The sequence below is a fragment of the Bufo bufo genome, chromosome 9, assembly GCF_905171765.1.
Source record: "Bufo bufo chromosome 9, aBufBuf1.1, whole genome shotgun sequence".
Lineage (NCBI taxonomy): Eukaryota > Metazoa > Chordata > Amphibia > Anura > Bufonidae > Bufo > Bufo bufo.
In genome coordinates this window covers 567,394-581,483 of record NC_053397.1, presented here as the reverse complement: position 1 = coordinate 581,483, position 14,090 = coordinate 567,394, and the positions used below count along the sequence as shown (strand labels likewise).

General features: G+C 53.2%; 1 protein-coding gene across 1 annotated transcript in view; it reads right to left on the bottom strand.

Moving 5' to 3' along the window:
• The window catches only part of IARS1 (isoleucyl-tRNA synthetase 1), a 141,617-nt gene that overhangs the window by 65,001 nt on the left and 62,526 nt on the right, over window positions 1-14,090 (bottom strand). Inside the window, exons 11-13 of the mRNA XM_040408466.1 lie at window positions 11,982-12,104; window positions 9,201-9,292; window positions 9,028-9,126 (exon numbers count right to left, since the gene is read on the bottom strand). Coding sequence (XP_040264400.1) covers window positions 9,028-9,126; window positions 9,201-9,292; window positions 11,982-12,104 — 314 coding nt within the window. The remainder of the gene's footprint in view (window positions 1-9,027; window positions 9,127-9,200; window positions 9,293-11,981; window positions 12,105-14,090) is intronic.

Sequence of the window (14,090 nt, the reverse complement as noted above, 5' to 3'; positions counted from 1 at the left end):
CAGTCATCCTCTCCCCTGAAATGGCTGATAACAGGGAGCAATAGACTGTATTCTCCTGTCCTACAGTCATCCTCTCCCCTGAAATGGCTGATAACAGGGAGCAATAGACTGTATTCTCCTGTCCTACAGTCATCCTCTCCCTGAAATGGCTGATAACAGGGGCAATAGACTGTATTCTCCTGTCCTACAGTCATCCTCTCCCCTGAAATGGCTGATAACAGGGAGCAATAGACTGTATTCTCCTGTCCTACAGTCATCCTCTCCTCTGAAATGTCTGATAACAGGGAGCAATAGACTGTATTCTCCTGTCCTACAGTCATCCTCTCCCCTGAAATGGCTGATAACAGGGAGCAATAGACTGTATTCTCCTGTCCTACAGTCATCCTCTCCCCTGAAATGGCTGATAACAGGGGCAATAGACTGTATTCTCCTGTCCTACAGTCATCCTCTCCCCTGAAATGGCTGATAACAGGGGGCAATAGACTGTATTCTCCTGTCCTACAGTCATCCTCTCCCCTGAAATGGCTGATAACAGGGGGTAATAGACTGTATTCTCCTGTCCTACAGTCATCCTCTCCCCTGAAATGGCTGATAACAGGGGCAATAGACTGTATTCTCCTGTCCTACAGTCATCCTCTCCCCTGAAATGGCTGATAACAGGGGGCAATAGATTGTATTCTCCGGTCCTACAGTCATCCTCTCCCCTGAAATGGCTGATAACAGGGGCAATAGACTGTATTCTCCTGTCCTACAGTCATCCTCCCCTGAAATGGCTGATAACAGGGGGCAATAGACTGTATTCTCCTGTCCTACAGTCATCCTCTCCCCTGAAATGGCTGATAACAGGGGGCAATAGACTGTATTCTCCTGTCCTACAGTCATCCTCCCCCCTGAAATGGCTGATAACAGGGGGCAATAGATTGTATTCTCCTGTCCTACAGTCATCCTCCCCCCTGAAATGGCTGATAACAGGGGGCAATAGACTGTATTCTCCTGTCCTACAGTCATCCTCTCCCCTGAAATGGCTGATAACAGGGGGCAATAGATTGTATTCTCCTGTACTACAGTCATCCCCTCCCTGAAATGGCTGATAACAGGGAGCAATAGATTGTATTCTCCTGTCCTACAGTCATCCTCTCCCCTGAAATGGCTGATAACAGGGGGCAATAGACTGTATTCTCCTGTCCTACAGTCATCCTCTCCCCTGAAATGGCTGATAACAGGGGGCAATAGACTGTATTCTCCTGTCCTACAGTCACCCTCTCCCCTGAAATGGCTGATAACAGGGAGCAATAGACTGTATTCTCCTGTCCTACAGTCATCCTCTCCCCTGAAATGGCTGATAACAGGGGGCAATAGACTGTATTCTCCTGTCCTACAGTCATCCTCTCCCCTAAAATGGCTGATAACAGGGGGCAATAGACTGTATTCTACTGTCCTACAGTCATCCTCTCCTCTGAAATGGCTGATAACAGGGAGCAATAGACTGTATTCTCATGTCCTACAGTCATCCTCTCCCCTGAAATGGCTGATAACAGGGAGCAATAGACTGTATTCTCCTGTCCTACAGTCATCCTCTCCCCTGAAATGGCTGATAACAGGGGCAATAGACTGTATTCTCCTGTCCTACAGTCATCCTCTCCCCCTGAAATGTCTGATAACAGGGGGCAATAGACTGTATTCTCCTGTCCTACAGTCATCCTCTCCCCTGAAATGGCTGATAACAGGGAGCAATAGACTGTATTCTCCTGTCCTACAGTCATCCTCTCCCCTGAAATGTCTGATAACAGGGAGCAATAGACTGTATTCTCCTGTCCTACAGTCATCCTCTCCCCTGAAATAGCTGATAACAGGGGGCAATAGACTGTATTCTCCTGTCCTACAGTCATCCTCCCCCCTGAAATGGCTGATAACAGGGGGCAATAGACAGTATTCTCCGGTCCTACAGTCATCCTCTCCCCTGAAATGGCTGATAACAGGGAGCAATAGACTGTATTCTCCTGTCCTACAGTCATCCTCTCCCCTGAAATGGTTGATAACAGGGGGCAATAGACTGTATTCTCCTGTCCTACAGTCATCCTCTCCCTGAAATGGCTGATAACAGGGGGCAATAGACTGTATTCTCCTGTCCTACAGTCATCCTCTCCCTGAAATGGCTGATAACAGGGGGCAATAGACAGTATTCTCCGGTCCTACAGTCATCCTCTCCCCTGAAATGGCTGATAACAGGGACAATAGACTGTATTCTCCTGTCCTACAGTCATCCTCTCCCCTGAAATGGCTGATAACAGGGAGCAATAGACTGTATTCTCCTGTCCTACAGTCATCCTCTCCCCTGAAATGGCTGATAACAGGGAGCAATAGACTGTATTCTCCTGTCCTACAGTCATCCTCTCCCTGAAATGGCTGATAACAGGGGCAATAGACTGTATTCTCCTGTCCTACAGTCATCCTCTCCCCTGAAATGGCTGATAACAGGGAGCAATAGACTGTATTCTCCTGTCCTACAGTCATCCTCTCCTCTGAAATGTCTGATAACAGGGAGCAATAGACTGTATTCTCCTGTCCTACAGTCATCCTCTCCCCTGAAATGGCTGATAACAGGGGGCAATAGATTGTATTCTCCTGTCCTACAGTCATCCTCTCCCCTGAAATGGCTGATAACAGGGAGCAATAGACTGTATTCTCCTGTCCTACAGTCATCCTCTCCCCTGAAATGGCTGATAACAGGAGGCAATAGATTGTATTCTCCTGTCCTACAGTCATCCTCTCCCCTGAAATGGCTGATAACAGGGGGCAATAGACTGTATTCTCCTGTCCTACAGTCATCCGCTCCCCTGAAATGGCTGATAACAGGGGCAATAGACTGTATTCTCCTGTCCTACAGTCATCCTCTCCCCTGAAATGGCTGATAACAGGGGACAATAGACTGTATTCTCCTGTCCTACAGTCATCCTCCCCCCTGAAATGGCTGATAACAGGGGGCAATAGACTGTATTCTCCTGTCCTACAGTCATCCTCTCCCCTGAAATGGCTGATAACAGGGAGCAATAGACTGTATTCTCCTGTCCTACAGTCATCCTCTCCCCTGAAATGGCTGATAACAGGGGGCAATAGACTGTAGGACAGGAGAATACAGTCTATTGCCCCCTGTTATCAGCCATTTCAGGGGAGAGGATGACTGTAGGACAGGAGAATACAGTCATCCTCTCCCCTGAAATGGCTGATAACAGGGAGCAATAGACTGTATTCTCCTGTCCTACAGTCATCCTCTCCCCTGAAATGGCTGATAACAGGGAGCAATAGACTGTATTCTCCTGTCCTACAGTCATCCTCTCCCCTGAAATGGCTGATAACAGGGAGCAATAGACTGTATTCTCCTGTCCTACAGTCATCCTCTCCCCTGACATGGCTGATAACAGGGGACAATAGATTGTATTCTCCTGTCCTACAGTCATCCTCTCCCCTGAAATGGCTGATAACAGGGGGCAATAGACTGTATTCTCCTGTCCTACAGTCATCCTCTCCCCTGAAATGGCTGATAACAGGGGGCAATAGACTGTATTCTCCTGTACTACAGTCATCCTCTCCCCTGAAATGGCTGATAACAGGGAGCAATAGACTGTATTCTCCTGTCCTACAGTCATACTCTCCCCTGAAATGGCTGATAACAGGGGGCAATAGAATGTATTCTCCTGTCCTACAGTCATCCTCTCCCCTGAAATGGCTGATAACAGGGACAATAGACTGTATTCTCCTGTCCTACAGTCATCCTCTCCCCTGAAATGGCTGATAACAGGGGACAATAGACTGTATTCTCCTGTCCTACAGTCATCCTCCCCCCTGAAATGGCTGATAACAGGGGGCAATAGACTGTATTCTCCTGTCCTACAGTCATCCTCTCCCCTGAAATGGCTGATAACAGGGAGCAATAGACTGTATTCTCCTGTCCTACAGTCATCCTCTCCCCTGAAATGGCTGATAACAGGGGGCAATAGACTGTATTCTCCTGTCCTACAGTCATCCTCTCCCCTGAAATGGCTGATAACAGGCGGCAATAGACTGTATTCTCCTGTCCTACAGTCATCCTCTCCCCTGACATGGCTGATAACAGGGGACAATAGACTGTATTCTCCTGTCCTACAGTCATCCTCTCCCCTGAAATGGCTGATAACAGGGAGCAATAGATTGTATTCTCCTGTCCTACAGTCATCCTCTCCCCTGAAATGGCTGATAACAGGGGGCAATAGACAGTATTCTCCTGTCCTACAGTCATCCTCTCCCCTGAAATGGCTGATAACAGGGGCAATAGACTGTATTCTCCTGTCCTACAGTCATCCTCTGCCCTGAAATGGCTGATAACAGGGGGCAATAGACTGTATTCTCCTGTCCTACAGTCATCCTCTCCCCTGAAATGGCTGATAACAGGGGGTAATAGACTGTATTTTCCTGTCCTACAGTCATCCTCTCCCCTGAAATGGCTGATAACAGGAGGCAATAGACTGTATTCTCCTGTCCTACAGTCATCCTCTCCCCTGAAATGGCTGATAACAGGGGGGCAATAGACTGTATTCTCCTGTCCTACAGTCATCCTCTCCCCTGAAATGGCTGATAACAGGGGGCAATAGACTGTATTCTCCTGTCCTACAGTCATCCTCTCCCCTGAAATGGCTGATAACAGGGAGCAATAGACTGTATTCTCCTGTCCTACAGTCATCCTCTCCCCTGAAATGGCTGATAACAGGGGGCAATAGACTGTATTCTCCTGTCCTACAGTCATCCTCTCCCCCCCTGAAATGGCTGATAACAGGGGGCAATAGACGGTATTCTCCTGTCCTACAGTCATCCTCTCTCCCCTGAAATGGCTGATAACAGGGAGCAATAGACTATATTCTCCTGTCCTACAGTCATCCTCTCTCCCCTGAAATGGCTGATAACAGAGGGCAATAGACTGTATTCTCCTGTCCTACAGTCATCCTCTCCCCTGAAATGGCTGATAACAGGGGCAATAGACTGTATTCTCCTGTCCTACAATCATCCTCTCCCCTGAAATGGCTGATAACAGGGGGCAGTAGACTGTATTCTCCTGTTCTACAGTCGTCCTCTCCCCTGAAATGGCTGATAACAGGGGGCAATAGACTGTATTCTCCTGTCCTACAATCATCCTCTCCCCTGAAATGGCTGATAACAGGGGGCAATAGACTGTATTCTCCTGTCCTACAGTCATCCTCTCCCCTGAAATGACTGATAACAGGGGGCAATAGACTGTATTCTCCTGTCCTACAGTCATCCTCTCCCCTGAAATGGCTGATAACAGGGGGCAATAGACTGTATTCTCCTGTCCTACAGTCATCCTCTCCCCTGAAATGGCTGATAACAGGGAGCAATAGATTGTATTCTCCTGTCCTACAGTCATCCTCTCCCCTGAAATGGCTGATAACAGGGGGCAATAGACTGTATTCTCCTGTCCTACAGTCATCCTCTCCCCTGAAATGGCTGATAACAGGGGGCAATAGACTATATTCTCCTGTCCTACAATCATCCTCTACCATGAAATGGCTGATAACAGGGGGCAATAGACTGTATTCTCCTGTCCTACAGTCATCCTCTCCCCTGAAATGGCTGATAACAGGGGGCAATAGACTGTATTCTCCTGTCCTACAGTCATCCTCTCCCTGAAATGGCTGATAACAGGGGGTAATAGACTGTATTCTCCTGTCCTACAGTCATCCTCTCCCCTGAAATGGCTGATAACAGGGGGCAATAGACTGTATTCTCCTGTCCTACAGTCATCCTCTCCCCTGAAATGGCTGATAACAGGGGGCAATAGACTGTATTCTCCTGTCCTACAGTCATCCTCTCCCCTGAAATGGCTGTTAACAGGGAGCAATAGACTATATTCTCCTGTCCTACAGTCATCCTCTCCCCTGAAATGGCTGATAACAGGGGGCAATAGACTATATTCTCCTGTCCTACAGTCATCCTCTCCCCTGAAATGGCTGATAACAGGGGGCAATAGATTGTATTCTCCTGTCCTACAGTCATCCTCTCCCCTGAAATGGCTGATAACAGGGGACAATAGACTGTATTCTCCTGTCCTACGGTCAATCATGGGGCTCGGCTGTGGGGAGAAACGTTGTCGGCTCACAGAATGTGTTCCTAAGTCTTAGACTTCTCCCAGAACTAACTGCAGTTGAGCAGCAGGTCCCCAGGTGGCAGTAAGTAGGTTATGAGGACACATCCAATAAAACACGGCAGCCCCTCCCCCGCACCCACTGTCCTCCTTTCTGGGCGCTGAAGGAACAACCCCAAGATGGAAATGTCAGCTGCTAATTAGTTTAATTCAATATTCCCCAAAGACACCGGCTCAGGAAAAAACACAGTGGCTCAAACCAAGGTCAAATGAACAGTTAAATTTCCTCCTATTAAAGTAATAAAGCACATTCCGAAACGTCCCAAGAGACCAACACTCGCCACTCTGCTCACTATTCAGCTTTGCTGTGAAGACAGTGAGGGGGGGGTCAGCCTTTTACACACTAACACTCGCCACTCTGCTCACTATTCAGCTTTGCTGTGAAGACAGTGATGGGGTCAGCCTTCTACACCCTGACACTCGCCACTCTGCTCACTATTCAGCTTTGCTGTGAAGACAGTGAGGGGGGGGGGGGGGGGGGTCAGCCTTCTACACCCTGACACTCGCCACTCTGCCCACTATTCAGCTTTGCTGTGAAGACAGTGGGGGGGGGGGGGGGGGGGGGGGTTAGCCTTTTACACACTAACTCTCCACTCTGCTCACTATTCAGCTTTGCTGTGAAGACAGTGATGGGGTCAGCCTTCTACACACTGACACTCGCCACTCTGCTCACTATTCAGCTTTGCTGTGAAGACAGTTGGGGGGGAGGGGTTAACATTTTACAAACTAACTCTCTCCACTCTGCTCACTATTCAGGGGTCAGCCTTTTACACACCAACACTCCCCACTCTGCTCACTATTCAGCTTTGCTGTGAAGACAGTGAGGGGGGGGGGGGGGGGTCAGCCTTCTACACACTGACACTCACCACTCTGCTCACTATTCAGCTTTGCTGGGAAGACAGTGATGGGGTAAAGCTTTTACACACCAACACTTGCTGTCCTCCCCACTTTTTAGCTTTGCTGTGAAGACCGTGACGGGGGTCAGGCTTCTACAGACCAACACTCGCCGCTCTGCTCACTATTTAGCTTTGTTGTGAAGACAGTGAGGGGGGGGGGGGTCAGCCTTCTACACCCTGACACTCCCAACTCTGCTCACTATTCAGCTTTGCTGTGAAGACAGTGAGGGGGGGGGGGGGGGGGGTCAGCCTTTTACACACTAACACTCGCCACTCTGCTCACTATTCAGCTTTGCTGTGAAGACAGTGAGGGGGGGGGGGGGGGTCAGCCTTCTACACACCAACACTCCCCACTCTGCTCACTATTCAGCTTTGCTGTGAAGACAGTGAGGGGGGGGGGGGGTCAGCCTTTTACACACTAACACTCGCCACTCTGCTCACTATTCAGCTTTGCTGTGAAGACAGTGAGGGGGGGGGGGGGGGGGGTCAGCCTTCTACACCCTGACACTCCCCACTCTGCTCACTATTCAGCTTTGCTGTGAAGACAGTGAGGGGGGGGGGGGGGGGTCAGCCTTCTACACACCAACACTCCCCACTCTCCTCACTATTCAGCTTTGCTGTGAAGACAGTGAAGGGGGGGGGGGGGGGTCAGCCTTCTACACCCTGACACTCCCCACTCTGCTCACTATTCAGCTTTGCTGTGAAGACAGTGATGGGGTCAGCCTTCTACACCCTGACACTCTGCTCACTATTCAGCTTTGCTGTGTAGACAGTGAGGGGGGGGTCAGCCTTCTACACCCTGACACTCGCCACTCTGCTCACTATTCAGCTTTGCTGTGAAGACAGTGATGGGGTCAGCCTTCTACACACTGACACTCGCCACTCTCCTCACTATTCAGCTTTGTTGTGAAGACAGTGAGGGGGGGGTCAGCCTTCTACACACTGACACTCGCCACTCTGCTCACTATTCAGCTTTGCTGTGAAGACCGCGTGATAGGGTCAGCCTTCTACACACTGACACTCCCCACTCTGCTCACTATTCAGCTTTGTTGTGAAGACAGTGAGGGGGGGGGGGGGGGGGGGTCAGCCTTCTACACCCTGACACTCCCAACTCTGCTCACTATTCAGCTTTGCTGTGAAGACAGTGAGGGGGGGGTCAGCCTTCTACACCCTGACACTCCCAACTCTGCTCACTATTCAGCTTTGCTGTGAAGACAGTGAGGGGGGGGGGGGGTCAGCCTTCTACACACCAACACTCCCCACTCTGCTCACTATTCAGCTTTGCTGTGAAGACAGTAATAGGGGGTCAGCCTTCTACACACCAACACTCGCCACTCTGCTCACTATTCAGCTTTGCTGTGAAGACAGTGATGGGGTCAGCCTTCTACACACTGACACTCGCCACTCTGCTCACTATTCAGCTTTGCTGGGAAGACAGTGATGGGGTAAATCTTTTACACACCAACACTTGCTGTCCTCCCCACTTTTTAGCTTTGCTGTGAAGACCGTGACGGGGGTCAGGCTTCTACAGACCAACACTCGCCGCTCTGCTCAGTTTTTAGCTTTGCTGTGAAGGTAGTCATGAGGCATGGCTTTGATGCGCTTGTTGCTACAGACACAGACTTCCTGTAAGTTGGAATCGCCTGCAGCTACTTGTTACTTTACATAGTCCTGGTGCAGGTCTCGCTAAGAACATGACTGGCTTCATGTAACATAGGATGTGACTCCACACTCACACATGGATGTATAAAGTACTCCTACTTCCAGTACGTGGTGGCAGGTGGTCAGTGAAAATACTGGAGAAGCATCATACCGGTACAGGGGTTACTGCTGTCCGCCAGGGGCTTTCCTTATTGACCACTACATGTGTCACTTTCTACTTTCCAGCCCCCTCCATTGACGTGATGGGAGATGCACAGGATACACACGCGTCCTTACCAGTAGCACTGATTGTTGTTCTGCAGGAGTCTGTCCACCATGTGCTCCACTCTGACAAACCAGCTGGGGACGGCTTTGTAAATAAGCGGCGTGTCTGACCTGAGGAGAGAACAGTAGTTACACATGGGAAGGAGGCTTCACCCGACAGGGGGCCGACTCCCCCAGAGACTCACCTCCAGCAGAAAGGGTAGCTGTGCTGGTAAGTGCCACTGTGCAACAGACGGCCTCGCTCTTTCAGCAGCTTTATAATGTTCTTGTCAGCGTCCTTTGGGCAGAAACATACAATCCAAAAAGTAAAAAAAAAAAAAACACAAAAACAAAAAAAAACAAAAAAAAAAAAACACCTGGAGACGCCTGTGGGGGCATAGCTGGGAGGGGGTAGATAGGGACGCATATAACTGCCTTACTAAAGGAACACTCCACCTGTAACACTAACCACAACGCCCAAAATAAGGAAACGGTCAACAAGCTGCTGCTGCCAGATCTCATATACACCGAGGGTTTAAGCGCACACTTTGCAGGGAGCAGATCTTACACGTGACGGCCAGCTCCACCTTTACATCTTATTACGGTGCAGGGAGCAGATCTTACACGTGACGGCCAGCTCCACCTTTCCATCTTATTACGGTGCAGGGAGCAGATCTTACACGTGACGGCCAGCTCCACCTTTACATCTTATTACGGTGCAGGGAGCAGATCTTACACGTGACGGCCAGCTCCACCTTTACATCTTATTACGGTGCAGGGAGCAGATCTTACACGTGACGGCCAGCTCCACCTTTACATCTTATTACGGTGCAGGGAGATCTTACACGTGACGACCAGCTCCACCTTTACATCTTATTACGGTGCAGGGAGATCTTACACGTGACGGCCAGCTCCACCTTTACATCTTATTACGGTGCAGGGAGCAGATCTTACACGTGACGGCCAGCTCCACCTTTACATCTTATTACGGTGCAGGGAGCAGATCTTACACGTGACGGCCAGCTCCACCTTTACATCTTATTACGGTGCAGGGAGCAGATCTTACACGTGACGGCCAGCTCCACCTTTACATCTTATTACGGTGCAGGGAGCAGATCTTACACGTGACGGCCAGCTCCACCTTTACATCTTATTACGGTGCAGGGAGCAGATCTTACACGTGACGGCCAGCTCCACCTTTACATCTTATTACGGTGCAGGGAGCAGATCTTACACGTGACGGCCAGCTCCACCTTTACATCTTATTACGGTGCAGGGAGCAGATCTTACACGTGACGGCCAGCTCCACCTTTACATCTTATTACGGTGCAGGGAGCAGATCTTACACGTGACGGCCAGCTCCACCTTTACATCTTATTACGGTGCAGGGAGCAGATCTTACACGTGACGGCCAGCTCCACCTTTACATCTTATTACGGTGCAGGGAGTAGATCTTACACGTGACGGCCAGCTCCACCTTTACATCTTATTACGGTGCAGGGAGCAGATCTTACATGTGACGGCCAGCTCCACCTTTACATCTTATTACGGTGCAGGGAGCAGATCTTACACGTGACGGCCAGCTCCACCTTTACATCTTATTACGGTGCAGGGAGCAGATCTTACACGTGACGGCCAGCTCCTCCTTTACATCTTATTACGGTGCAGGGAGCAGATCTTACACGTGACGGCCAGCTCCACCTTTACATCTTATTACGGTGCAGGGAGCAGATCTTACACGTGACGGCCAGCTCCACCTTTACATACTATTACGGTGCAGGGAGCAGATCTTACACGTGACGGCCAGCTCCACCTTTACATACTATTACGGTGCAGGGAGCAGATCTTACACGTGACGGCCAGCTCCACCTTTACATCCTATTACGGTGCAGGGAGCAGATCTTACACGTGACGGCCAGCTCCACCTTTACATACTATTACGGTGCAGGGAGCAGATCTTACACGTGACGGCCAGCTCCACCTTTACATCTTATTACGGTGCAGGGAGCAGATCTTACATGTGACGGCCAGCTCCACCTTTACATACTATTACGGTGCAGGGAGCAGATCTTACATGTGACGGCCAGCTCCACCTTTACATCTTATTACGGTGCAGGGAGCAGATCTTACATGTGACGGCCAGCTCCACCTTTACATACTATTACGGTGCAGGGAGCAGATCTTACACGTGACGGCCAGAACTGTACTATACTGTTAACCCATATGTCCTCTGTGAACCGCTCTGCTCCAGGGTCACATAAACCAGAGGATGAACCTATCCAGAGCGCCCAGGTTAGGGGACCCACAACTATACTTAGAACAGAGTCAGCAAAGTCCCAGAGGGTGCACCGCGTATGTGCAGCCTCCCTCCATTCATTCTAATGGGAGCGCCGAACATAAGTACTGGCTCCATTATTTCCATCAGCCATATAAAAGTGAATGGAGCGGTGGCCTCGCATGCGCAGTGTGCCTCCCATTCAATGGGAATTCTGAAAATAGCCGAGCATGCCACTTGGTCATTTTCAGCTCTCTCATAGGTATGAAAGGAGAGCGGCTGCACATGCGTGGTGCGCCCTGCTTCACTTTGCAGGCTCCATTGTAGGTATAGGTGGTGGTCCCATAGGTGGGACTCGCACCTATCAGACATTAGGGGCATATCCTAGCAAATCGCCCCCAATGTCTGAGGTGAGACAACCCCTTTAACACAGTTATCTCAATACTACTAATACACAGCAGGTGTGAAGAGCGCTCAGATCAGCAGTCTGTGTAGCCTCACCCTACCCTGGACCCGCACCTATCAGACATAGGAGGCATATCCTAGCTAGCGATATGCCGCCAAAGTCCGAGATGGTACAACCCGTTTAAAGGAGTATAAAATCGCAGCATGTGCATCATCCCTGCAGGGGGCGCTATCCATAAAATACAACTAAAGGGATGAAATGAGGGAGTATCTGCAGGAATGGAAAAGGGCCAATTGACAATCAAACCTTGACGTATTGTCCTGCAAAGTCAGTGACTTCCTCAGAAAAGCAGCCGGAGGCATCGACCGGGCACACGGGGACAGAGTCCTTCTGGATGATCCCAAAGTCCATGCAGACCCTGTAGTCGTCCTGCAAGGGAAGAAGCAGAAGTGAAGACTGGTGGACAGTGCACGTGGTGGAGACGTGGACAACACTCCACCTTCAATGTCCAACACGACTCGGAATCACCAGAGAAAGATTAAGGGCTTCACAGCCATAACATGGACATATGATATACACACAGTACAACCGCTACAGCTACTGGGCGGTGCGGGGCGTGCAGCACAGGTGGAGGGCGGGCGGTGGGGGACGTGCAGCACAGGTGGCGGGCGGGCGGTGGGGGACGTGCAGCACAGGTGGAGGGCGGGCGGTGGGGGACGTGCAGCACAGGTGGAGGGCGGGCGGGACGTGCAGCACAGGTGGAGGGCGGGCGGGACGTGCAGCACAGGTGGAGGGCGGGCGGGACGTGCAGCACAGGTGGAGGGCGGGCGGGACGTGCAGCACAGGTGGAGGGCGGGCGGGACGTGCAGCACAGGTGGAGGGCGGGCGGGACGTGCAGCACAGGTGGAGGGCGGGCGGGACGTGCAGCACAGGTGGAGGGCGGGCGGTGGGGGAGGTGCAGCACAGGTGGAGGGCGGGCGGTGGGGGACGTGCAGCACAGGTGGAGGGCGGGCGGGACGTGCAGCACAGGTGGAGGGCGGGCGGTGGGGGAGGTGCAGCACAGGTGGAGGGCGGGCGGTGGGGGACGTGCAGCACAGGTGGAGGGCGGGCGGGACGTGCAGCACAGGTGGAGGGAGGGCGGGCGGTGGGGGACGTGCAGCACAGGTGGAGGGCGGTGTGAGACGTGCAGCACAGGTGGAGGGCGGGAGGGCGGTGCGGGACGTGCAGCACAGGTGGAGGGCGGGCGGGACGTGCAGCACAGGTGGAGGGCGGGCGGGACGTGCAGCACAGGTGGAGGGCGGGCGGGACGTGCAGCACAGGTGGAGGGCGGGCGGGACGTGCAGCACAGGTGGAGGGCGGGCGGGACGTGCAGCACAGGTGGAGGGCGGGCGGGACGTGCAGCACAGGTGGAGGGCGGGCGGGACGTGCAGCACAGGTGGAGGGCGGGCAGGACGTGCAGCACAGGTGGAGGGCGGGCGGGACGTGCAGCACAGGTGGAGGGCGGGCGGGACGTGCAGCACAGGTGGAGGGCGGGCGGGACGTGCAGCACAGGTGGAGGGCGGGCGGGACGTGCAGCACAGGTGGAGGGCGGGCGGGACGTGCAGCACAGGTGGAGGGCGGGCGGGACGTGCAGCACAGGTGGAGGGCGGGCGGGACGTGCAGCACAGGTGGAGGGCGGGCGGTGGGGGAGGTGCAGCACAGGTGGAGGGCGGGCGGTGGGGGAGGTGCAGCACAGGTGGAGGGCGGGCGGTGGGGGAGGTGCAGCACAGGTGGAGGGCGGGCGGTGGGGGAGGTGCAGCACAGGTGGAGGGCGGGCGGTGGGGGACGTGCAGCACAGGTGGAGGGCGGGCGGGATGTGCAGCACAGGTGGAGGGCGGGCAGGACGTGCAGCACAGGTGGAGGGCGGGCGGTGGGGGAGGTGCAGAACAGGTGGAGGGCGGGCGGGACGTGCAGCACAGGTGGAGGGCGGGCGGGACGTGCAGCACAGGTGGAGGGCGGGCGGGACGTGCAGCACAGGTGGAGGGCGGGCGGTGGGGGAGGTGCAGCACAGGTGGAGGGCGGGCGGTGGGGGACGTGCAGCACAGGTGGAGGGCAGGCGGTGGGGGACGTGCAGCACAGGTGGAGGGCGGTGTGAGACGTGCAGCACAGGTGGAGGGCGGGAGGGCGGTGCGGGACGTGCAGCACAGGTGGAGGGCGGGCGGGACGTGCAGCACAGGTGGAGGGCGGGCGGTGGGGGACGTGCAGCACAGGTGGAGGGCGGTGTGAGACGTGCAGCACAGGTGGAGGGCGGGAGGGCGGTGCGGGACGTGCAGCACAGGTGGAGGGCGGGCAGGACGTGCAGCACAGGTGGAGGGCGGGCAGGACGTGCAGGACAGGTGGAGGGCGGGCGGTGGGGGAGGTGCAGCACAGGTGGAG